The sequence below is a fragment of the Gymnogyps californianus genome, chromosome 15, assembly GCF_018139145.2.
Source record: "Gymnogyps californianus isolate 813 chromosome 15, ASM1813914v2, whole genome shotgun sequence".
In the NCBI taxonomy this organism is placed as follows: Eukaryota; Metazoa; Chordata; class Aves; order Accipitriformes; family Cathartidae; genus Gymnogyps; species Gymnogyps californianus.
This window is the reverse complement of record NC_059485.1, coordinates 4,910,741-4,936,332: the sequence shown is the minus strand read 5'-3', so window position 1 is coordinate 4,936,332 and position 25,592 is coordinate 4,910,741. Positions and strand designations below refer to the sequence as shown.

Genomic DNA, 25,592 nt, shown 5'->3' with positions numbered 1-25,592 from the left:
TATTGGCAGTTCTGGCACTTGCTGTACAGTTCCAGGGGAGGGGGAGAGCTGAGAAAAAGGCAAGTGCAAAAAGCAGGAGCAAGCCTTTACTTGAGCGGTATGAAGGCTGCACGGTTTGGGCAATCCAGCTACTCTGCAGCTGAAGAACCTTTAGTTTGAGGCAATGCTGAAACTGAGAGGGCAGAACAGCGTGTGAGCGTGTGTGCGTACACATGCGCGTGTGTGCGCGTGTGCTTGGGTGGAAAGCTGAAACAGTGTGTTGTGTTGAACTGGCTCAACCAGGTGACATTAATGGCATGGACTCTGTTCCTTTGCCTTTCCAAAAAGTTACCAGTATGCTCAGGAAAGATTAAACTGTTTTTTATCTTGTTGGTACGACGGATGGAAAGTGAAATCAGCTTCATGGCAAATAATATTCAGTAGAGTCTTGTGTGCACCACTGTGTGTGATTTCCCTCCTAAGGTATGGTGCCTGACTCGGGGACGGTTGCCATATAGCAGAGTTTTATAACACTGAAGGAAGTAAATTACTTTGTTCTGATCTCTCATAAACAAGTAATTATGATAAACTAATAGTTTTGGTGCTCTTTTGTCCCTGCTAGAAAAAAAATCCTAACCCTTTTTCTCTCTCTTGTTGATGCTGTGATTTCAGGGTATCAGATTGCCTACCGTCTGGCCAGCAGCAGCCCTAACAAGTTCACAACGGTGGAGGTTGGCTCAACAGTCAGGCAGTTTACTGCTACAGATCTCGCCCCTGAGTCAGCATACATCTTTCGAACATCTGCCAAGACCAGGCAGGGCTGGGGGGAGCCTCTGGAAGCCACAGTGATCACAACAGAAAAAAGAGGTAATGCTTGCAGCCACAGGTTGAGGTACTTTCTGTTGCATGCCTTGGAACCTGTGCTGCACTTAGGGGAATTTTAATAACAGGCTACAGCCTGTACACCACCTCCTTCTCACCCCATAAACCTGCCCCAAACCATAGCAACATCATGATTTGAGAAACCTGGTGAGCAAGACGGACTTTTATGAGAGACAGTTCTTCGAACCTGCCGGGCTGTCAGAGATTGATTTTTCCATCTACTGCTATATTGGCTATATGCAGCCTGCTTCTGCAGTCTGATCTTTTTTGCAGCTCTCTCGTTTTCTAGAAAGATTGCAATCTTAAGAAGGTAAGTGATGGATGAATTATATTGATTAGGGAACGCAAAATGAGAGGCGGTGATGTTGCAGGATTTCTCCACGGCTCCTCCATTGTACCTCAGTCCTGACCTAATGTGTTAGTAATTACTCTGGCCTTTCACTGCCGCACACTCGAGCAGAGTGTTTGCATCTAGATTGCCCAGAATTTCTGCTTCTTGCATCAGCCATAAAATGGTTATTTGCATTCCGAATCTCCAATCAAATTCTTTTCTGTAGGGAACCTACTTAAAGAAAGCAGGAGTTACATGTGTATAAATGAAACCAGATGCCTAGATACCAAACGTATCAAAATATGAAAGGACATACAAGGTATTACAGAATCTGCTCTGCATCATTGCTTGTTTCTAATGCTTTGACTCAAGTAACTACTCGATTCTCCAGTCTTAGAACAGATCTCTAGAGCTGCCAGTTAGAAAATTATATTTTCTACTTGTGCACGAAGTTTTTATTTTTTTTAAATTCACAGCTAAAAGAGAATATACTGGTAGAGAACAGGAGTGTGGGTTTTCCTCTGGTCTTGTACCATAAGCCATGTTCCACTGCAAAGCATGTATCTGGCCTCTTGAGCTGGCAAAGTCAAAACTAGCCAGGGTAACTTTACCAGTATCACTCCCTTGTGCATCACTGGATTTTGTGCCACGTGCCGCTCTGACCCATTGTGCTGTCTGGATATTGATCTTTAAGAAAACTTCTCCCTCAAAAATTAGAACCATGCAACGTCTGTGATTTATCAAAATCGCAGTTCAGAGAGAAGCACACTTCAGCAGGTAACTAGGACAGAGCTCCGTAGACGTCTTTCAACTATTGTTAGCACTTTTGCATGTGCTTGTGTGCCTGGTCTTGGCTCTTGCCCAAGTCTTGCACTATAATACAACCAATTATATTTACTTTTAGTTCTTAAAATGTGTCTGCTAAGCAATCTCTTGTTTTAAGTCTTTTCTACACCTTGCAAATCATTTAGTGCAAGAGTAAGAATTTCCCATGCTATTTGCCCACAATGTCTTCCTTATTATTTTCCTGTAATACTTCTAAGAGAGGACATTGGCCTGATGTTCAACCACCAGCAGTGAGGAGCTGTGGGGTGCATTTCAACTGCTTCTGGCCTGTCTGGTTGGTGTTAAAATTCCCACTGGCACAGCTCTCCAGGTCATGTGCAGCCTTCCCAGTGCATAACAGTGCAGTCCTCAGAGAAAGAACCTCTAGAGCTGTATTAGGAAACTTAAAGTGCCTCTACTAAAGATACTGTCCATCAAAGAGATTTATCAGCTCAAGGTTTCTTCCACCCCTGTCTGATTGCTGTCAAAGTGGAAGTTTAAAGTCCAACATGTGGAAGTTTCAAAAAAAACCACCATGCCCAATAAAGTGAATACTCAAAGCTCAGAGCCTCTCCTTTTCAGTAAAATGTACTCAGATTTCCCAGACCGTGCACAAGCTGTTGCTGGATACACAATAGCTCAAGGCAGAACTCCCAGCTCCGCTGCGGGAACAATGATCCCTCGTTGCTATCAATGCTTTAAGGTTATCTTGAATAGGCAAGTCATAGTATAAAATGAACCCTTTCTCTTTTTGATGGATGGCTCTGCTGTATCTCTATGCATGCTATGGAACCGAGTCCCAAGGCACTGAGAGTTAACTGAAGTGATCCCATATGTAAAGTGTAGAGAGAAGAATGTGTAATCTCACATCGGCAAGATTGATATGAGGGGATGATAAAGAAATTTATCCAGAGCAGCTATTCTGCTAACAAGTAAATAAACCTGAAACTTGTATACATGACAAGAAATATTCTAGAGTGAAAAGATATTTAATTTCCATTAATAAAAATGCATTTAATGTCCTTGATACTAAGGTAGGCAGGCACAAAAATTCCCTTGAAAATTAGCAAAATTGGTCACTCCTGTCCTTTAAATTCCTTGGATAATTCCAATATACATCTTTACATTTTACAACAATACCTGTGATTTACAGATCCCAAGTTGTATTGTAGCTGTATTCTCCAGAGGTTCTTCTGTAGTGCTTTGAATCTACATAGTGGTGTGATGATACCCTTCAGAATAGTCGACATCAGTGATCAGGGCAGAACTGAGTCAGAAGATGTAAATGTAAGAAATTAAAAGTAGTCCATTGAGTCATATGGCCTGGCATTAAGTTCCTGCACAAACAGCTCACCTTAGCATTTGCTTGTGGCTAAACTCCCATAAATAAACTCTTTAGACTAATGTTTTTGTACAGACAGTCAGGAAGTGTGTCTTGCAATACAGGAGACTTTAAGATCTCCCATTAGCAGCAGAAGGAAGCCCAGTCATGGGAGACTGACTGCAAGATCTGACCTGCCCAAAACTGCAAGCTGGTTAAAGCTTATCAGCAGAGAGTATTAAATCCCTGCACGACACTCGCTTCCTCTGATAGAATAACCCTGAATACCTGTCTCAGCCTGTCAGTGTAAGACATTGACCTTTTGCATTGTACTTCGGCTTGCAGGCTGCTGGCACTGAGGGCTTCCTACAGCTAATAGCTTACAGATCTTTGGGCACTGATGTCAGCAAGAGCATGCTGCAGAGAAATGCCAAAACATATAGGAAATGGTTTTAGGGGATGGCAGGGAAACGAAGTGCTCGCCATACAGAGCTGTGAGGAAGCAGGCAGGCAGAGGTGTGTTTATGGAAACAAGTGCTGATGAAGTTGAATTGAATTGCTTCTTAAAAGCAAGCCACTGCGGTGTCTCCAATCAATTTCTGCTTTATTACATGCCACACATTTTAATCAGAATCAATAATCTTCATGATAAACAATTAAACAATTATTCCTCACTCTATAGAGTTTCTCTATTGAAATCGATGGAGTGCGGAGACACAGTGACGGGAAAGGAGATCTATATTGAAACAGTTGGGGACTGGCATGCTTACACCTGCATTACCATTCCCTGCCTCATCTAAAAGGTGTATGGTTAATTACTCTGGAGAGATTTCCCTCAGCATTGGCACTGGCTGGTTTGACTTTGCAGGTTCAAGGTTAGTGGGTATGAAGGGAAGAATTGGGGAGGTCTGGAAGTGAACTGGAGCAGGTACTCAAGCCCCAGCTCTGCACTATCTCCAAGCTGGGGTTTGGAAGCCGCAGCAGCAGGAGCTGCTGATGGTTCCCAGTTCCTTGCCCGAGAGAGCTGGTGCAGGAATTCAGTATCGGCTGTAAGTCGTGCACTTGAACTCTGCTACACGACAGCCTGTTCCAGCTCATCCCTTCCTCTTCTTCATGCCTTGACTGGGGAGCAGCTGGTGGAAGAGGATGCTACATAGCATGGAAAGAACGTAGTCCTGTGGTACCAAGTAGTAAGCACAGGTTAAAAAGTGAACTAGTTTACAGGCAAATTCTGTCAGAAGAGCAATTGCAGCTAGACGCATAGCTGAGTTTCATTAAAGATTTCCTTGGTTTGCTTGGCTGCTGGTCCTAATGATTCTTCCTTAACCTGCCAGGCTAAGACCACCCCCAAGTTTGAGGTCTGTTGCTAGGAAGGTGTATATTCAATGGTGACCTTTTATGCAGAGAGATAAGAATCAGTTTTACTGCTCTTTTGCAGTAAAAGGTTAAGGAATGGGATGGCTTGTATACTTCATGGGGCAAATCCAAAAGTTCTATCTCCTGTGGCACTACACTATGAAAATCTGATCGGAGTGTCACATTTTGTGTTAGCTTGAATTTCTTCTCAAAGCAGTACCAAATTATGGTTTGATTGCAGAACGACCAGCACCTCCCAGGCAGGTGGTGACCCCCCAGAGTGATGTGTCGTCACGGAGTCTGCTGTTGAAGTGGGTCCCTGGAAGTGATGGATCTTCACCGATACGATATTTTACAGTACAAGTGCGAGAACTACCAAATGGAGACTGGCAAACCTACTCCTCTTCCATCAGCCACGAGGCAACATCCTGCATTATTGAAAGGTACCATATGATCCCAGGCTAGCGTAGAAATTCCCACACTTTCCACTTCCAACAGTTAGGAAACCAAAGCAAGCATCACTTAGCTTCACAATCTTTTTGGGGGAGAGAGGTTAAGTGAGGTCACTGCTCCCATTTTAGAGGTGGTGTTATGAACAGCAGCTGAGAGATTTGCTGAAGGTCATGCAATAAATCTAATTAAAGTTGGATTGCAATGCATCTTTTTGAAGCCCTTCCTGAAAGCTCAGAACCGTAGATAACACTACTCAGGCTAAACCATATGTAGCTACACAATGCTCTGTAAAATACAACTAGTTAAAAATTCTTTCAGTAGTGACTGATGTTAAAATCCACTCTCAATGCTGCATTGCAATTATCTCTATATAAGCTTTTCCAGATGAAATGAGAAGCATTTTTATCTGTATTTTCCATACTGAAGTTTATAGATAGCATCAGAATGTTTAAACTTTGTTATTCAGGCTTCATTATATCCTCAGCGATGCTGTTGTAATTAAAGTCCTTGTAACATCTGTGAAAGCAATTGAATGTCTGTGAGAAGGTACTTCTTTTGCTGTCCATTTCCTCTGTTGATGAGCTAGTACAAATCAGATTATTTCTAAAAGGCCGTGAGCTTTGGAGAATCAAGTATTCAAAGCATTCAGATACAGATTTTTCAGGTCTGTTATAAAAACATCAGTGGCTATGGTATATGGCAGCTCACCGGTCATGTGCCAGAAGATACAGATATATTGCTAGCCTTTCGTCTAACACTGCAGAAAAAAGAAAACTTGGCAATTGTAGGTACAAATATAGACCTGATTCATTGGCCTTGGAGGTGTTATACCCGCCCTGCATTATACCCAGTATCTTTCCAGTCAAAACCTGTAAAATCAAGGAAACCAACTATGTCATTTAGACTTGACATTGGCATTACTGAAAACAGAAGATCAGGAAAGATGATTCAAATTATTCAAGTTGCTGTAGGCAAGTAACAGTGTCCTAATAGGGTGGCACCACTGAAAAAGATTTCTTCTCCCCCTTGCTAAAAGCATTTTCCTATGAAAGTCCAGAAGAGTAGTACATGCATGATGTGAGTGCTGCCCATCAGAATGCATTATCCCTTGATGTTTAATCATTCCTTACAAGTAACTTTACTTGGGTTTGTAGTCAGTGTTACATCTGCCAGCTGATGGCTAGACACTACCAATTAATTAGCTAAATCCCCTGTAACTTACAGCTCTGCATTTCTACCCTCTGCATGCAACTCAAAAGGCAGCTTCCCCCACACCTTCCCCTGCCAAGCCAAGACAGAAGAATCTTTGCAAAGGTTATGTCAGCTGGAAATCACTCTTTGCATATCTTAAAGCACTGCATAGATAAAAGAGCTGCAGGGACCCTGTTGTTACTGTCTTTATTAAATAATCCAGGTAATAGCATTAATTTGAAATTCAGTAGGAATAAAACGCACTGATCAAACGGTATGGTCTAGAGGATTAGTCAGAAGGCTGGCGCTCTGAATTCCAGTGCCTGCTGTGCGCTGGCTGACCCTGGGCACATTACCTGTCTCCTCTCTACCCGTCATCCCCATCCGTGCACTGAGGATGAGCTGACCCACAGATCTGTTTTGAGGATGTCTCAGGCAAAGCACCTTGAAAGCCAGGTTTTGCGTAGCCGTGCAAAACTCGAATAACAGCACATCTTGTCCTTTCCAACGAGCCCCAGTCCATAGGCTGCTCCATGAACTGCAACTTCATGGCTGTTTTCTGGAGTCCGATTCAGCTATGAATCCAGGTGTGTTTTCGGGAACTCAGGCCAGTGGAAATCTGAGAAGATGCTGATGGCAGCAAGGGTGCGAACACCCCCATGTCATGAGGAAGGTGGGGGAGGCTGCAAAGAAAAGGCGATGTAGAGAAGAGGCAAACTGCTCAGTGACTTTAGTTGCCAATGGGCAGGTTCTCTGTAGAGGCTTGTTCTGAGGCAAGTTGTGATGATGTGGGGAGATTTCATCCCTCAGCCTTATTTTTTACATTCCACAGCTTGAACCCGTTCACCTCTTACAAACTGCGAGTGAAAGCAACCAACGACATCGGAGACAGTGACTTCAGTGCAGAGACTGAGGCGGTCACAACTCTGCAGGACGGTAAGTGAGGAGGAGAGGCAAGCCGGGGGCATCGCTGCGGGATGGGCACTCCCCAGTGCTCCTGGGTTTGCTGGACCTGCTGCAATGTGTTCTACACTGGGACCGTGGAGTGAAAATTCAACATCCAATGCAGTTTTGTTCATAGGAGATTGATACAGGTAGTAATGAGATGTGGCTGAATTAGTAACAGGCAGCCTTAAGTGTCCTGCTGTGCCCTCTGATAATGAATCATACTTTCAGGAGTCTCAAAATGGAATTAAACTCCATTTGATTGGCTTCCAAACTCTGCACTAACCATTATCTTTGCAGAAATTGAATAATTTACAAGAGATCATTAAAAATAAATGTAGAACCATGCATACATTTGAAGAAGTTTCTTCAATTGTTTTCACTCACAATCCATATCAGTCTGCAATATGGCAAAATTGCTGAGGTATAAGTAAGAAAGAGTATGAAGCTCCTGGAAACATGAGCATTTAATCCTGCAGATCAGGGCTAATAAACTGTGAGTGACATTGACAAGGCTTTTATTTTTAGCCTTAGAGATCAGCTTCTAATTCCTTGATTGTATAAAGTCATTGCCTGAATGCAGAAGTAGCTCTGATGTCTTGAATGGAGAAAGGAACTCTGTGAAGTGTGAAAAAGCATCAGTATTTACCTTTAGCCTAGGAAATGGGGTAATACTGGGAGAGAGAGAGATATATATGTGTGTATATATATATAGTGCTAGGAATTAGCCAGTATTTCATACAGCTCAAGGAATGACTAGTTATATATGACATTGAGATATAAAAATAGGAAACAATTTTGCAAAGGAATATTTAAAGAATGTGATCTTGACATCAGGAAAACAGAGGACAGAGCTCAGGAGTATCCCAAGTTAAACAAGACCGCATGTAATACTTGAATAATGTGCCTAGCAGCCTTTTCAAGACATCCCGACTCTCCACCTTCCTGAACAACAGCTGCTGTATCCGTGCAGGCTGTAACTGGTACTAATGAGGCAGCACTGACTCACTGTTTCAGAATTTAAAATTTTATTTTCAATTCGCTTTGAATTTAGCTACAGTGAATCCAGAGTGGTGCTTGGCCTCCTCACAATACAACGGGGAGACACTGTGAAAGCTTCTCACATCCTTAACAAACTGAACATTTATTCTGCTGAGCGAACCTGGTGCTGCCACTAGAGCATTGCACTGCGGAGGGCTGTCAGCTCCTGTTAAGCCTTCTCTTCTTCGTATTTGAGCAGCTATAGTGTGTGTGCGTATATGCTATAGGCCATGGGCACAGGAATGGGTTAACCCGTGGTAAATCACGCTATCTTAACTAAAATAATCTGTGACCATGTGACACAGACTCCTAAAAACAGGGTGGGCTTGCCCCGACTGTGGCAAAAATATCACGGAAAATTTGGGAGCGGTTTGCTCACACTTTCAAGCACACACGCAGCTGGTTTAACTTCCTTTCAAATGTGTATCCAGTTGTTTGTGAGCAGCTGGCACGCTGCAGCTTCCTCCAGATTTACGCCCTCAGCTTTTCTCTCATTCCTGCTCAAGTTGCCAAGGCCACAGGTAGAGCAAGGGATGTACGAGAAGTGGCTGGCTTCTGCCTGGATTGCAATATTCATATCCACTGTATTGCTTTCGAGACCCACCAAGTAGTAGCTGGGATAGAAGATTTTCTTCAGCAGCGAAGAAAGAGAATCTGATGAATAAAAGCTGCCCGTTTTCCACCCTGTTGCTATAACTGCTTTGGCTACCTTTTTGTTTGTTTGTTTAGTTCCAGGAGAACCACCTAGTTCTGTGTTAGTAACTCCCTACACGACTTCATCTGTCCTTGTGCAGTGGCAGGTAGGTAAAATGAAAAATTTTGATGTTTCTGGAACAATTTTTTGGTTGCTTTGACTTGTTGACCTTAACGGTACATTGCAAGGGACATTTTCCTGAGCTGGAAGTAATGTAGTAAAGTTGAAGGACTGCAGTTCCTTCCTTATTTTCCTGATCTAGGCACATATTTTAGTGATGAATGGAAATTTCTGGCAGTTGCTTTTACTTTGTGCCCCATGAGGGAAAGCTTGGGAGGTAAAGGAGTTTCTGTAGCGATTCCCAAGATCATTGCTTGTACAGATTCTCCTGTCCTTTCATTGATATCGATAGATGTGCATCTTTACATTGAAAAGATTCAATAGAGTGCAGCATTGGTAAAGCTCAGGTAATCAAAAGCTCACTTTCGTTCGCATCGCATACCGCTTCCTTCAGCTGCTGAAATAATCAGAAGCACATACTGTTCCTGAGATCCTGTTCATACCTTTGAGGAACTCCACGTGCCCTTTTGGCTCTTTGAGGGCTAAAAATTGAGATTACTTTAGAGAAAAGAAAGGAAGTTTGAGCTTTCCGTAATATCTCTGAGTTGGATGTGAAAGTATTCGTGCCAAGTCTGCGTTTTATATAGGCATTTCCTCTGCCTTCCTTTATCTTTCAATACTGGCCTCCTGGGAGATGCTGGAACATTTTGTGACCCAGTGCCTGAGGCTTCTTTTTTGCGAAGTGAGCATTAATAGAGGGAATCCAGTGGGGTACTGCACGTTATCCATAACCTATCCTGGAAAGCCTCTGCCTACCCTGCTCCTGAGACAACGTCCCACAAACATAATAAGGATAACTTTGGACAGATTGCATTATAGTGAAAAATGTACATACGCGTTTACAGTACAGATGGGGCTCCTTGCATTTTTGGAAAAAAATATATGTATGAGGGTCTGTTTATTGCTATGCAACAGCACTTTAAAAATATGCCTGGCTGTACTGCTGGGTTGCTGGCCCAAGTTCACGCAGCATAATACTAAGCAACATCATTGCTTACAGCATGTTGAACAAATAGAAGACATGCTGAACAGTTTTACCAAAGGAATTATGGAGAGATGTAAATCTACCGCCCCACCTACAAAGAAAGCCCACAGTGAAGGAAAAAAGGTATACAAAGAGAGGACAAAGAGGATGTGAGGCATGAAGTACCGCAGAAATAAACATTCCCCCAATTGACTGATTATTGGTGTGTAGTTAATGTGAAATAGGTGGTTGTTTAGGTAATTGGATGCTTTTTATTTCATGAAAATGAAATGGGGTTTTTGTGCCAGAGCCATCTCAAGGGAGTTGTGGGCGATTATATGTCATTACTACATGTATATTAATAGGTCTTGGTAATTCAGCCGTACTATATTTTTCAAATAAACAAAAATCTTCAAGTCCCACAATAGCCTCCAATTAAGAGGAAGTTTCACAGCAGTGACTAAGAAATAATGTAAACTGAAAACAGCAGTCAAGCTAAACGGGAGAGCAGATTTCCAAGCAAAGCTGAATTTTTAACTTTGAGCTGCGTTAATAATTCACAAAACAAACTCTAGATGCGCTATCTGTGCTTTCAGCTGCTTGGTCCAATCAGTCCATTATTTTTAAATTTAAAGTAGGAAGAAAATAAGTAATTTCCATTGAGATCTGTTGTATCAATAATGCAAGGTTATTTCAAATGTTCGGGCGGATGTTACAGTTAACATCAGGATCATGTACTGTTCTGCTTCTACCTTAGAGATAACAGTTATTCAAACTTACATTTTAGTCTTTTTTTTTTTTTGTCTTTAAACAGCACAAAAATGTTTCTCTTGCTTCTGTACAACATTACGGGCTGCCACTCATAATCATTTTACCTGTTTCAGCAGATGCCTCAGGCCTTCCTACAAAATCCTAAATAATCCATTACATCAAAAGCAGAGTTTTGTCCATGAAAGACAGACAGGAAGGGGAAGACCTGACCTTTTAGCAGAGTACCCTTTTCAGGAAAGAATCATCATTTCCATGGCAAGGAGAAAGACAGTTTTCAAGCCATTTATTTTCTGAGCTTTCCTGTCCTAAATTTAAAGGAAGGAAAAAATGGAGAATCACATGAAAGCATAAGAAAACAATGCTTGCTATCAACAAATCAGTGCTGTACCACAATGAGGAATTAAGCTTTATCTGTTAGGCGGTTATATGGCAGAGCAGGGAGTAACAGTCGCTTTCTCAGCTTCAGCAGCGTTTGCCTTTTAAGATTCTGTAAATTAAAAAAAAATATTATTAATAGTTAGAATAGGAAAAGACACTGAATCTTTCCAAGAGCACCTTCCTTCTAGGTAATAATTAACTGAAATACAAATCCACGTAATGTTCACGGTATTTTTTTCATTGTGTGAAGTTTATTTCCATGCTGGATAGGCTTTGTTTTCTTGCAGCCTCTCTCCTCCTTTGAGGTGATGCACTCAAGATGTATCTTGGTGGGACAGTGCCTCCCCTTACCCTGCCTGTGGAGAAGGCAGTCCTCATGCCCTGCCAGGACGGAGGGAGGCAAGGACACTGCCATGCTGTGGAGCCCTTCTCTGCTAGGGCACCATCAGAGCTAAAGCAACTTCAGTATAATATAGAAAACAAAAGAGGAAAGTCAGAAGATTGGAAAAGAAAAAAAAAGATCGTGATAGATATACTAGTAATTGCCAGTAAACCGTATCTCATCTTCTCCACCTTGTGGAGGAGAACGTTTCAGCTGGTCCACGAGCGATCATGTCATCAGGTGGCCCTGGAGAAGGCTGTCGCTTTGTTTGGTCTATTTTCTCAGTCCCTTGAACAAGGGGCTCAATCTGTGAGTAGGAAAGGCTGTTGTACATGAGGTTGATTTATTTGCCTTGTAAAATGGAGTCTGAGAGGGAATATGACTGCCCTTTTTAAAATACATCACGGCGGTAAACACCCCATACGGAGAAGAACAATTTAACCCAAAAGGCAATGTTAGCACAGGAGCAAACGGTTGTAAACTAGCTATGAATTATTTAGATTAGAAATTAAATGAAGGTTTCTAACTGCCCAAGTAGTGAGGTTTGGAACAGCTTTCCAATAGGAATACTGGGAAGCAGAAAATCAGCTTGTTTTCTGGTGGAGGCTGCTCTGTTTGTGAAAAGGACTTTAAGAAGCTGACTTTCTGCAGTCTTGAGGGCCTAGTCCTGATGATTCTTGAGGTCCCTCACAATCTTGTATTCCTAGATCATTCTGTAATGCAGATGCTAAATAATAGTGAAAGATGGTCAGAGCTTCTCCAAAGGATAGAGCACAATAATGAGCATGAAACAATGATGAATGAGGTTCTCCAACCATGCAGAGCAAGTACAGCAAGATCTTGGGACTATTTGGATTGCTTTCAGCAGGCTCTGGGCAGCACAACTGCAAAAGAAGGCGGTTTCTTGCAGGAGCAGTTTCTGCCCCTTTTCCTGGTAGCTATGTAGCTTTCTTATACTCTGGTTCACATAATTTTCTTTTTTGGTTTCCATAAACGGCAATCGTTCTACTTAATTCCTTCAGTGCTCACCGAAAGCAACGTCCTTTGCACTGAGGCAGGACAGCCCTCTCTCTTCTCTTGCCATCATAATGAAGTAATGGAAAATTCTTGTCATTTCTGGAAGCAGAATGCTAGGTTATTACCAAATATCTTCCTCCTTTCCTGTAAAAATATTCTTACTTTCTTCATTAAAATTACATGTGCTATTGCCTTCTATTGTGACAGTGGTTCACACCAGCAGTTAATTTTTCCACAACGAACAGAAGGTTTTCCTTAGTTCCTAAAGTTCTCAAGACTGTTAGGGATCTGTCTGGATTAAAGGCGAGATCATCATTAAAATCCTTTTCATTTGTACTTTCAGCCCCTTAAATTTCAGTACAAGAATCTTTAGAAGATAAATGGCTCAGGGCATCTTTTTTTCTCTGCAGTTCTTAGCCTGTATTAGACTCATGAAAGTAATTTTTTTCCCAAACATGAAGAATCCCTTTGCTTGTCTCTATTTAAGTGAGCCATTCAGACAAAAATCTCCTTTTCAGTGTACTGGCTGTATATCTGTATCAGAAGGAAGATGTGAGGGGCTGCTGAAGAATCCTTGCTGAGGTACTATGTCTTTGAGCATCTTCCAGCATGTTGTAGAAGAAAAAAAACCCTCATATCTGAGCCAGCCCAGAGGCCATACATACCGTACTGCTCCAAGCTGTTATGGGGGAGACATGGGTTTGCCTGTGGGACTGGACCTGTGCAACACATCAGAGTCCATCATACTGTGACTCCTCTCTCAATGCCTCTCTGAGGCTATTAGACCTATTTTCACCTTCCTAATTAAAGCCAGAATACACCAATTCTTTGTTATTTTCTCATCGGTCTTTCAGTAAAATAATGCCAAATGAAGAATGTTCTATGAACAGTCCCCACGGAAAACAGCCACTAAAGAAATTCTGTCTTTGACAAAATGATTTCTTTCTTTTCATCTTGGAAGAAGTGAAATACTGTTTTGCTGTTCCACTGTTGGTGGCCAGCAACATGCATTTTCAGGGACACGCTTATTTATATTCTTTATCACACACAAGTTTCTGTGGACCAAGAAGGAAAGGAGCTTAGCTCTTAGTGTAGTGCCTCAGGTGTCGATTTTTAAGTAAAGAGCCATTTGTAATTGTCACAGCTGAGTGAAATCATCAAAGTTGCCTTTAACTTGTGTTTTTCGAATTACACAACCTTTAATCCTGTATATTATTAGTGGCTGTTTTCACCAGAGAGCACTGTGTTCCTTCGCACAGGACCGGTGTCAGCTACTGCCCCTTGTGATGGATGTTTGTTGCAATGCACATCTTAACAAGCCCGTTCTTAATGTGAATGTTTTTCAGCCACCCAAAGTTGAGAGTCTAAACGGCTTGCTGTTGGGATACCGGATCTACTATCGGGAGCTGGATTACGACACTGGATCTGGAACAGAATCCAAAACCATCCAGAACCCTTCAGCTTTAAGAGCAGAGCTCACACGTAAGCCTGTGTTTTGGACCCTATAATATCCCAGAACGGTAATCCGTCATTATACCAGACACTATATGCCCTCTTGCCCCATGGAAATAACACACAATTGTGTCTAAGAGTGCTGGGGATAATTTAGCTTTTACACAATCAGGGTGAAGATGCTGGAAAATGCTAATAACTTCTGTCTCATCAGCATCACTTGTAATGGTACATGCTAATGTATGCCAGCATGCTTGAATTGATGTTCTGTCCCCCATGTACCCTCTGATTTCCTGCTTTCTGCTACCTCCATTTCATGATTACCCTGGTATACTTTGTTCTGCCATCAGACAAAAAAGAGAGAGACTTCATTTTCCTCAGCTGGGAACCTTTTTCTTTCTTGCTTTTTTTTAATAGTTTTTATAATTGACATTTTGAAGAAAACAGCTGAGGAGAAATTTTAAACAGAATTTTTACAATTTCAAAGTGCTTGTCCCTATTTTGGAAGAAAAGAACAAAAATGAGCAAGAATTTTAAGGTGCATGCTTGCCATGTTAGTCACTGGGGGTTTTGGCTCACATGGAAAGAAGGTGGAGAGGGAGAGGAATAAGAGAAAAATGAAAAAGGACTTTTAGACAAAAGCTAGAAAGGAAATCAGGGGGAGAATAGACAGAATAAGATGATGGGAGGCAAAGATGTGAGCACCCGGTAGCCTGACAGTTACGGTCCAGCAATGAGACATGCTCACGGAGGGACCAGCTTTTGTCCTGTTTGATGTCAGTGGACTATTCAGAATAAGATAATACTCACTTTAAGAGCAGCAGAATAGGGTTGAGTGAGGCTATTTTAATATCTTACATCATCTTCCATGTTTCCCTGAACCCATAGAAGTGGTTTCTACAAAAGCAAGAGTGATTTTTGTGGGGGGGTGGAAAAAGTGGATGCTTCAAATATAATGTAAGCACCTGACTCTGACCTCACTTATATGGTCAGTGCTGAATGAGACTTCTCAGACTGTACAGAGTTTTAACCAGGACAGAGTAGAGATGTAAAGCTCCTATAGGTGTAGGTATGCATAAGGGTTTTTTCCAGACAAAAGCTGAATGACTGACTGTGTATATTGTCATGAAATGACGACTTTGGATACGCTCTAGTCTCACCGGTTTCCTCTCCTCCCTCTTCTTGGCTGGCCCTGCAGCTATGTTCCTAATAGCTGTAGAGTAGAAAAAAATGTGCTGTACCTCTCCAGGGAGTCGAGAGAGAGAAAGGGGTGGAGACAAGTGTATTTTAAAAGAAATTTCCCTCTTTCTCCTCATAATATGACAACTCTTACGTTAGAACACCTCTCTTCCTCACTGACCTATGGTTTTGCACAGCTTAGCATATTGCTACAATTGGCTCACAGCAGGAATATTGAATTCTGTAAGTGAAACTGTGGGAAATCTAACACACATTTAAAGAAACGGGTCCTGTTCTATTGTAAGTGTTCGCTTTTTGTGGCCTGTGTTCCAGGTCTTTACCCTGCAGCTCTTCAGGTTTTGAATTTTGCATGTTGAGAAATAAGGATGTAATACAGTGTTGAGAGTTCCCCCCCTAGAAATTGTTTCATTTTTACTCATTTGTTCTGTATAATCTAGGAGTCGGAACATTTCTGTGTTGTATATTTGTGAGATGCTCTGTTTGAGGGGGAAATGAAACAGCCCCGTGTGAGTGAGATGCTTTTGATGTGTTACAAGAGAGTGATGTGATTTTATTGCCCTTCAAGGTATAGTCCTAAAGCTCAAACTGTGTATGTGTGTGCTGCATCATTTGCCTCTGTCTCTGCTGTACATCATTTGCAATAACTATTTCCTTGCGCTGTAACAAGCTTTCTGCTTTGCTTACCCTGAATAGCCCAAAGCAGCTTCAAGACAGTGAACAGCAGCTCTGCATTAACGACGTATGAATTAACACGTAAGTGCACATTGCCTTTAGATGAGACTCTTTGTAATGGTTCAAAATACACTATAGGCAAACTCCTATGGTTCTCCTCAGTGGATCTAGCAGAAATCAACACAGATTAATGATTCTGCTTTCTTGAGTTTCTTTTTCTTTACGTCTTTGCTTTCCCTACATCAAGAGACATTGATGATGCAAGTAGGTAGCTGTTGTAAAAATGTGGCTGCTGGGAAGGTAAAACATTATTGACTGTAACAACCCAGTATTGCTGATGCTAAATGAATTTTCATTCGCTTGCTACGTATTTTGCAGTCCATCTGAGTTTAGCTGGATCACATCATTAGTCCTATGATTCAAGCATTGCGATGCTCAGGCATTCCGTGAAGTAGGAGGCCAGTTTAGAGAGGGCCCAATGAATTTATGTGCATCTCCAGAGGTGTTTTCAATTGGAAATGAATAAAACAGCATTCGACAGAGTTAAAAGGCAAGTTGCTTTGTGGTGATGATGGTTCACTAGATAGGTTTTGCCCAAGGCTTTTGAGTCACAGATTGTGATGGGCTAAAAAAAAAATTTAAAAAAAGGGGCCCTATCCCCACTGAAACTTGCATGCATGAACTCTCATGTGTTCCATTTTCTTCCACATCCAGTTAACACTAAAATCTCCCTTGTGGGTTTTCATGGCAGCAATTAAAGTTTCCCTGTACAAGCTGCCCAGTACTGTATCTTATATATCTTACTGTTTTTTGTTTGTTTATGAACTTAGCATTGTTATTGCTGATTTGCTTCCTACATGTTTTGCAGTTCATCTGAGTTTAGTGGTATCACATCAAAAAATTAGTGATGTATCAGATATCATTTACAGTATGCCCGAGACTGGGGAATGATGCCAGACTCTGAGCCAGATATAGGAGCACAACACTTGTAAATACTTCTGTGAAACTGAAATTAGACGAATCTGTATGATTAGGATTACTGAACCTTACCAAACCGATGGCATACTGTCAGCCACAGAGTTAAGGGTACTATGTGATTCATAGATAGCAGAGAAAATTATTAGCAAAGGGAGAAATTTGGACCCCTGGCCATGCGTGTCTTAATCAATTCAATGCTCATTTAAATAGGGCAATTTATATTATTGATCGCTCTCTTACTCTAATTTCACTGTTAAATATTGCAGATGATAAATATTTCTGTTAGGATTGATTCTTTCAGCCTGAAAATGCAAAATCTGAAACTGCTCAGGTACTGCCTCCCCTAATTATGTTGACATGATTCTACTCCACCCTCGTTTGCATCTACTAATTACCCTCATACAATTGGGTTTTTCTAGATTTTTTTCACACTGCTCTCGCCCTCCTACCTCATCTGTCAGAGTAGTTTCTATATGTCAGCAAAGAAATTGGTTGCCTGGTGGCCAAATGGAGTCCAGACTTCAAATTCTCCTTGCTCTTTGTGATTGATGTTCAGGCTGTGGTCACTTTGAAGGAGAAAGATACCCATGCAGTACTTCGAATGGGACTCCAGGTATTCCCCACTGCAGGTTGTCTTCTGCACCCTGCTTCAGCGGTGACGTTCTCGAGCAGTGCAGTTGCTAAATGACTCCCTGGATGAAAGTCCCTAGGATTAGGCAAAGGCTTGAAGCCATGTTCTTTCCTACCAGTAGAGATCAGAAGGAGCCCGTATGTTGAACACTGAAAGCAAAGTCCTGCCTTTTTCTGTCATTAAGAATGACGTAGAGATATTCCTCTAGCTAGTTACCCATCAGGAATGATTCCTCTTACTGGAGCAACACCGTGAGGAAACACTGGACAATCCTGCCATTTCATTGCAAAGATCTTTCATAATTAGGCAAATCCTGCTGTGATGTGTGCATTAAGGAAGGATGGAAGTAGAGATTGCACTAACTGTACTGTTTAATGCTGTATTTCACAAGAGAAAAGTCTGGTGATAAAGAGGTGATGGAGTCTAAAAAATACCTGCAATACCGTATCATTAATTACATATCATATTATATGGTTTACTTTTTCAGAGTTGAAGAAATACAAGAGATATGAAGTACTAATGACAGCATATAATGTAATCGGTGAGAGCCCTACCAGCACACCAGTGGAAGTGTTTGTGGGTGAAGCAGGTAGGTAAAAGGAAAATGAGTTGATTTTTTTTTTTTTTTAAAGTACTGACATGTTTTAATATTCTCCAGATAATATTTAATATTTGTCCAGGAAAGGGATGATTTGAAAAATTCCCCGGTCATGATCACTAACAGTTTTTTGTAGCATCCTCTCCTGGAATAGGTTGGCACTGACGGTTTCTTGCCATTTGAAAGCCAGTTGGTCTACACGAGCAAGGGGAGAAAGGGCATTTGAAAGAAAGAAGAGGAAATATTTTTGGAGTTGCAGAAGGATGACTGTTCATACCAAATTAGCTTGAGGGAAAAATTGACTCAAGTTAAAGAAGTGAAAAGTGGAGCATAGCAAAGCCACAAGGGAAAAGAAACAAAACGAAAAAACAAGGGAGACTTGGAAAGCTGGTTCTTTATTTTATAGCTCTCTCTGTAGAGACATTGCCTGTGCACCGCACCTTGCTGTATTTTTATGCTCTTGAAGTCAAGAAGACACTGTGTCTAGTTTAATGCTAGCTTTGGAGGCACGGATGATGATTACTCTCCGAAACATGCAGGCTCTATAGTTGCATCCAGCCTCTACAGAAGCTGAGGGTCAGTGGCACTATTCATGCCTTTACTTATTATGGATCTAGTGCATGAATCCAGGCTGTATTTATGAAATGTAACTTGCTGATCATTTTAAAATCACTCCGTTGGAAGGCCAGAGGCAGAAATCAGGACAAGACAGTTAACTAGACACTTCTTTGAATGCTTTGTGAAACAGGTGATTTTGCAGGGCCCAGATAACCCACAGCTGGGTCTGTTCTTCTCAGTAACTCTAGCTGAGAAGCGCAGGACTGGAATAGCTGATGTCTTCCTCACAGCCACGACGGCGGTGCCGTATTTATGGTGACCCCAGCTGGAGAGATGCTGGTGCTGAAATAGTTGTTAGTTATGGTATCAATTTCTGCAGCAGCATCTTTTGAAGCTTAGAACAAGAATAGGTGACACGCACCCTCCTGTTGTGCAGTCTGCCGCCGTGAACGAATCTGATTACACTTTTGTTCTTCTGTCTCAAGGCTAGGATGTAGAAGCTATCAAACCCAGCACTAATTCATTTTATTATTATTCATTAAATATTCTATTGCTCAAAACTAAGCAAAGCACATTTTTTTTAAACTCTACTGCACATTTTTTTAAACTCTACTTAACCTTTTCATTTCAAATATGGTGTAACATTCACTGTCTTTCTCTGAAAACATCATAAATTAATCAGAGCAGCATGGTTCTGGAGAGACAGCTGGCAATATTTACATTTTTTTTTTAGTTTGCTGCTGCTCCAACTTACTTCTGCAACTGCAGCAAAGAAAGCCCCAAGTGGAGCCAACTGTATCTGGCTTCAAAATACATTTTTGTTTCAGAGCTGAATATCTCACTGCTGCAAATGGAGCCAGCACGTGCATTTATACACATGTACGCGGCACAGAAAATCAGCTGGGGAAAACAAGGAAATGCTGTTATATCGTGTCTTTTAATCCCACGGTCCAGGTCTTCCTTACAACTCAGGCAGGGAACAGGGCAAAGGAAGGAGCCAAACTTGGGCAGAAACTGAGGTATCCAGGAGACCTTCTTTCACAGGCAGGGCTGGTATATCTGAAGTTGTAGCGTGACTCAGATGGGTTTTTAGAGATACTGGATTTACCTCTGGTTAGGGACAATCCAGGTTCATGCGGTAGAAATGATGAATGTAGGATCTTCCTGCCGATTTTCATTCTTGTTGTGTGAAGTTATTATGCTTTGTTATATAACTGCCTCTTCCATCTCCAGAACTGGCTGTGATTTATACTGTGAGTAAAGTGATTGGAGCTGGTATTGCAATTTAAGTTTTAAATTGATTTGTGACACCTTTGAGTTAAAGTGTGCTGTGGAAATACAAGTTTTTGTTGTTATTGTTTGCTTGACGTTCTTACCCATGGTAAAGGCAGTTAAGCAGCAAGCTGGAAAAAATGGGTCTGCTGAGCTTCAGCAACGGGGCATCCATGTTAAAAATAGAGAAAACCTTCCCAATGAACAATAAGAGCTGACAACACAGGCATAGCACTGAACACAAAATGACTGAAGGGGACCAGTCACCGGTCTGAAGGCCCCAGATAACTTACGTCTCAGTACTGTTAAACGGTGCTTCGTTCTGCCGTAAGGGTTGCAGTAATTCCGGTAGGTGCGAGAACATTCCTCTCTGGGTTGTAAAAACGAATATACAGCACGTGCCTTTGGGGAAATGTGCTGGGTTTAGGCCAGCTCAGTCAAAATACCCAATTCTATGCAGTCCTGGTGGGTGTTTCACACAGCGTGGGGCACCTGGAAATAATGCTGCCAGTTGATGTGCTGTTCAGCTTCTATGTCTGGTGCAGCCAGATGAGCGATGCAGGAGGAGGAGTGTCTGTAATTCCTTCCTTCCCTCTTGCACTCTCCCCTGTTAGATTTGAAGATTTTCCTATCATCGTATCTGGATTTTTACAATAAAAGCTCCAGTAGGCAATGGAGCCCCCTGACAAACTTGGAAAAAAAAGCCATTAAAACCAACCTTCTGGCAGTTTTGCCAATCAAACAAGTAAAAAGCACGCGAATGGGGAGTTTCTCTCGAGCCCTGGAGTGCTGTTGAGCTGTACCCCAGCCTACAGCCTCCTCGGGCAGCCCGAGCGCTCAGGTCTCACTTGCCTCTGACTGATGGGCAGGGGGAAATTTTGGGAGAGAACAACCTGCTGGTAGGCAACAGGCCAGACACGACTAACAGACCTCTGTATCCTGACTTGGCTGGTGAATAAAGGAGCTGGATGCAAGTGTTTTGGGGTTTTTGGTTGGTGGTTTGGGGTTTTTTTTGCTACAAGTGAAGCAAAACCTTTTTCTTGTTACAGTAGCCCATAAAATCAAAGCCCTGGCAAAGGCTCCGTTTTGACTTCTGCCTGGGTGTTTGCAAAACTCACTGGTGTGGAGGAGAATTCTTCCCCACGTCAGGAGAGCAGGCTGGGAGTCCTTATGCTCAGTGCAGCCGGGAAGGATGCGCTGCCTGTTCAGTCTGAACGGAGCCGGTGTCCTTCCCCCACCTGCCTCAAGTGTCTGGATCCCTCTCCTCCGCGGACCAGAAGATCCTCATAACGTTGCCTTTTTAGAGCTGGCTGCAGCTCTGCCCTGCTCATTAGAGAACCATGTGCATCTCCCCGCAAATGACAGAAAAATTGAAAGCTGCCACTTGCAGAAATTAGGAAGGGAGTCACAGCCCCGTCGGCAAGCCCCCTTCTCGCCTTGTTAATTCATTTAACAGTTCAGCTGTCAGGGATGCCGGCTTTGATTGGGAAGGCAGCGAGTGTTCAGCGAGAGGCTGGGTACTGATATTCATCCCAGCCCTAAATGCAGCTGCTACCAGAGGTGCTGTTCTGCTCGACTGAAATTAAGACTCTGTTAGAGCAGCCACTATATCAAGAGCATTATTCTACCAGGTCGCTGTCGCTATCTGATTGTGTGGTGGGCTCTGGAGTTCAGGAGACTCCACTACCTGCATTTTAATTAAACAGAAATCACAGGTTTGGGGCAGGCGTGCTTCACCTAATTTGGGAAGGTGAATAAAATGGAAGGCGGCAATACAAATCCTGTGCTAATGAGCCTGCAGCCTCCAGTGCTTCTCCCATATACTGCGAAGCTGTTCTGGATGAAAAATAATGGAATTCATAATTTCTTCCAGCAGCTGCTGCTGGAGGAGAGCGCGTGTGTGCAGAGAAGAGGTAGCAGAAGGGGTAAAATGCATAGAGACACACTAGCCTTTGAACAGGTTGTAAATCCATTTGTGTGAAGAGGGGAGTGATGTGTGTCATTATAACTGATGGTGACATTGGTGACCTTCAGAATTCACAAGAACTGATGAGGCTGATTTGTTGTTGTTCTTTTTAATAATGATCTCTGAGAGCTGGTTCTGCAACGGGAAAGGCAAGGAGTAAAAAGAGCTGGGAGACAGAGATCCCCTTCTTAGAAGTCCTCTGTTGAAATGCCGCCTTGCTCGTACCATCATCTTTCAGAAAAGGTTTCCTGGCCGTCTCACTTTCTTCCAATTGAAACTGTAGCTTGGAAAGGAACAGGAGTGAGACAGAGGGACGACTGCTTCTTACCTCTCTTTTCTTACCATCTTCAAAAACCTGAACCTACCTTTTGGTGCAAAGCTAGCAGACACCAAAGCAAATTTCCCACTGTTATCTGCAATTATTTTCATCTGCCCTCCTGCCTGCGGCTCCACAGGCGTTCCTGGAGTTCACAAACTTTATTTTGTCCACCCGTAGCTGACACACGGAGGGAAGCTCTGCCCTGCCAGTAACGTCAGGGGAAGCACTCAGAGCTGCCTGGCCATCTCCAACATTTTACAGGCAGGAAATAGAAACCATCTGGAAAGCTCCAAGACCAAAAATAGTGATTTAGGTTTGGGAAAAAGAAGACAAAATAGAGAGAAGAAGCCATGCTAAGGAGAAAGAAGCCTCGTAAGGAAGCAAAGACTGGACTCCAGGCACCTGGCTCCCCTTTATCAACTGCTTCTAGCAAAGAGCTCTTGTCTCTTCTTACCTGTTATTTGTGCTTGGGCAATGTCCCTTTGTCTCTTGTGCTAATGCCAGAGAAGGTTGTCGGAACAAGGCTGCTATGTCCTTGAGTGTTTTGATCTCTTTCTGCAGGCCTCGCTCTTTTCATGTGTTCATACAAAATAGCCTACATGGTGTCACCTCCCCATCGTAGGTCGCTCTCTGGAGAAGGGAGTCCCTCAGCACTACTTTGGGCCCCTCTTTCTCTTATAGCACAGAAGCTTTATCTCCTTCCCTGCCCCGAATGTAGCTGAGAAGATGCTGTGCAGAGAAGTCCCCTGTGCCTCCTTGTTAACAGCCTACAAGAGGAATGACAACATTTCAACGCGTTAGAGCTGGCAGCTTCAATCAGTCTGCTGTGGCCCCCTTGGCTGTTTTCTCCTATCTGTTTGGGACACGTGAGCCATGTCTCTCGGTGACTGGCTGTGCGTATGCAGATAGGGAGGCGCGTTGCTGCTGGCACAGCTAGAAGAACTAGGTGGGCATTTCCCTCCCAGACGCCACTAGAGGAGGGAAGAGAAGGATTATCATGGTCATTTCACATTGCAGTAGTCAAAAACCTGTCAGCCTAGGGACAGTATCTTCCCTTGATAAACAAAAGGGGATGGAGGGAAGCTATTGGAAAGTAGTATAACAAATAAATTATTAGTTTCACTTGCTCAAACTTTAAACAAAGGCGTTGACCTTCCTTGGCACTTTAAAAGCACCAAGCCTTTGAAATGGTAAGGAATTTGCCTTTTAATTGTTGGCACTTCTGAAATCAGTGAAAGGCTACTTTTGAGGGATGGCAGGGTGTTTGAAACATTGATTTTCCTTTTCCCCTCCCATTTAAATTTAAAGAATCTGCAGAGCTGTTCCAACATCATGCTCAATTGTGTATGAGCTTTACACAGCTGTTCTGGGAATGCCCTGCTCCAGGAGTGACACAGGGTTTTTTCATCCTGTCCCCAGTGTCCTTCTCCCTAAGGAAGGAGAAGTTCCCTGAGCTCGGCGTTAAAGATCCAAGCCATGTTCTCCAAAAATGCACTAAAAAAGAGAGTAAATTCAGAGCAGAGCAAGGAGGGGAAACTACAGGAAGATGGAAAGGAAAAAAAAATGGTGAGACATTTCCTGTTTGGACAGGGAAAGAAACCTTTTTTCAGTTTCTCTTGCTTTACTGGAAACAGTTACACATGTATCCCAACAGCATTCCGTTTCTGAGAGTAGGATCAGCCACTGGGTACATTCCATCAGTATTTCTTGGTGGATTTTAAACTCCTCCAGACTCACTCTATACATGGTTTCCACTTGGGGCTTGTCTGCAGCAAGTCCAATTTGGATTTGTTGTTCCCATCAATGCAGCTCCACTGGTGGTAATAGCAGTATAGATAGCACTCGGCTGCATTATCTAATCCTGCAGGGCTGTGACAGGATAGTAAAAAATAACAAACTGAAGTGTGCCTACATTAGAGCATTAGTCATTCCTTGTGTGTTACTGGTATTGCTGCAATGCTGGGGAATTATGGATATAAATTTTCTGTATAAACCTTGGTTCCCTTTCCTATTCAAACTGGCAATTTTTTTTAAGGGTAGTTTTACGTTCTTAATCTGTTTACAGATGAGCACAAAGGTTTCATAATTAAACTTCCGAATTTGGTAGCTTAGCTCAGTAGCTGCTCTTATAATGGTAAGACAGAAAGTAACGGTGCCAGTGTGAGTCTGTGGAAGAAGTGTCCTTAATGTCAACGTGTCAAAAAGACATCCCTGCAGCTCTCTGGAGACTGAAATCTAATGTCAAGGCAGAAGGAAGCAAAGTCTAAGTGAGAGTCATACTGCTGTCAAAGCAAGTTATTCTACCATATAGGAAAAGGAATTTTAAGAGAATGCACTGGAAAGCGGTGTCCAGATTGAGACATAGATTTGATGGGCTTATTTGACATCTTTAATTCTCCATTGACAGTCCAGAAGCTCCCTAAAATGATTTGCAATGTTTTCATGCTGCAAGTAAAAGCTCAATGCGCGCCTCATTAACAGCTCATTAAGTTGTTAATATTGGTCATAAGCAGCCTTTGGTACAGCACAATGCTTTATACAGTGCGGCAGCTCCTGCTTAGCTCTGGTGTAATTGCCTCTCTTTATCACGTCTCAATGTAGGAACGATGTTTCTGTCCAAGTAAAAATATCATCCGTTTTTGATCAACTGTGCTTGCTTATCTCTGCCACTGCTATTGCTGGTGTGGGTGGCGTTGGGCTGCAATTGCCATGCGACATTTTGCTCAGATGATGAACTTCCGTCTCACAAACCCAACAATTTGATGTTGATTTTCAGTGCTGACTGTAGCCTGAGACAGACAGACTCTCCATACTCAAATTCATCATCAGGACTCCTGTCTTTGTTCTGTAGTTGGTGCAAGCAGCAGTGGGAGTGGTAGGACAAATTAGCTGTTCTGCTGCAGTGTTATATGGCCTGTGAAGAACCGAGTGCAGGGACATTCCTGCACAGTACACAGAGGGCGGAGGGATGAGAAGCCTGATCGTGTATGCAAAGCCTTACTGAACTAACAGCAGAGCTACTCCATTAAAAGCAAAGAAATTAACCTTCCTTTCAAAAACATGAGCAATCAGTAGTAAAGTAAAACGGATCATAAATTGCACTGGTAAAGAAGTGGGGAAGCCCCTGGCTGATAACTCATATTCAAGCAGACACAGGCTGGAGTTTGAGTATTTTTGACTAAAGGGTTATATTTGGAGCCAAATTTCTATTTCCTCTAATTGTGCAGTCCTGCTCTGCTTGTTTTCAGTCATCCTGGGATATGCGAGCAAAATGTTGTAAGTATTTTCATGTGGGT

At 42.5% G+C, this 25,592-nt stretch overlaps 1 protein-coding gene across 2 annotated transcripts in view; it reads left to right on the top strand.

The window, feature by feature from the left end:
- SDK1 (sidekick cell adhesion molecule 1) overlaps positions 1 to 25,592 on the top strand; it is a 413,144-nt gene that overhangs the window by 350,742 nt on the left and 36,810 nt on the right. For both annotated transcript variants that reach the window (XM_050905714.1, XM_050905715.1), the window contains 7 exons: positions 652 to 846; positions 4,936 to 5,137; positions 7,171 to 7,274; positions 9,054 to 9,124; positions 13,997 to 14,132; positions 15,996 to 16,055; positions 18,071 to 18,172. In XM_050905714.1, the coding sequence (XP_050761671.1) occupies positions 652 to 846; positions 4,936 to 5,137; positions 7,171 to 7,274; positions 9,054 to 9,124; positions 13,997 to 14,132; positions 15,996 to 16,055; positions 18,071 to 18,172 (870 nt within the window). The remainder of the gene's footprint in view (positions 1 to 651; positions 847 to 4,935; positions 5,138 to 7,170; positions 7,275 to 9,053; positions 9,125 to 13,996; positions 14,133 to 15,995; positions 16,056 to 18,070; positions 18,173 to 25,592) is intronic.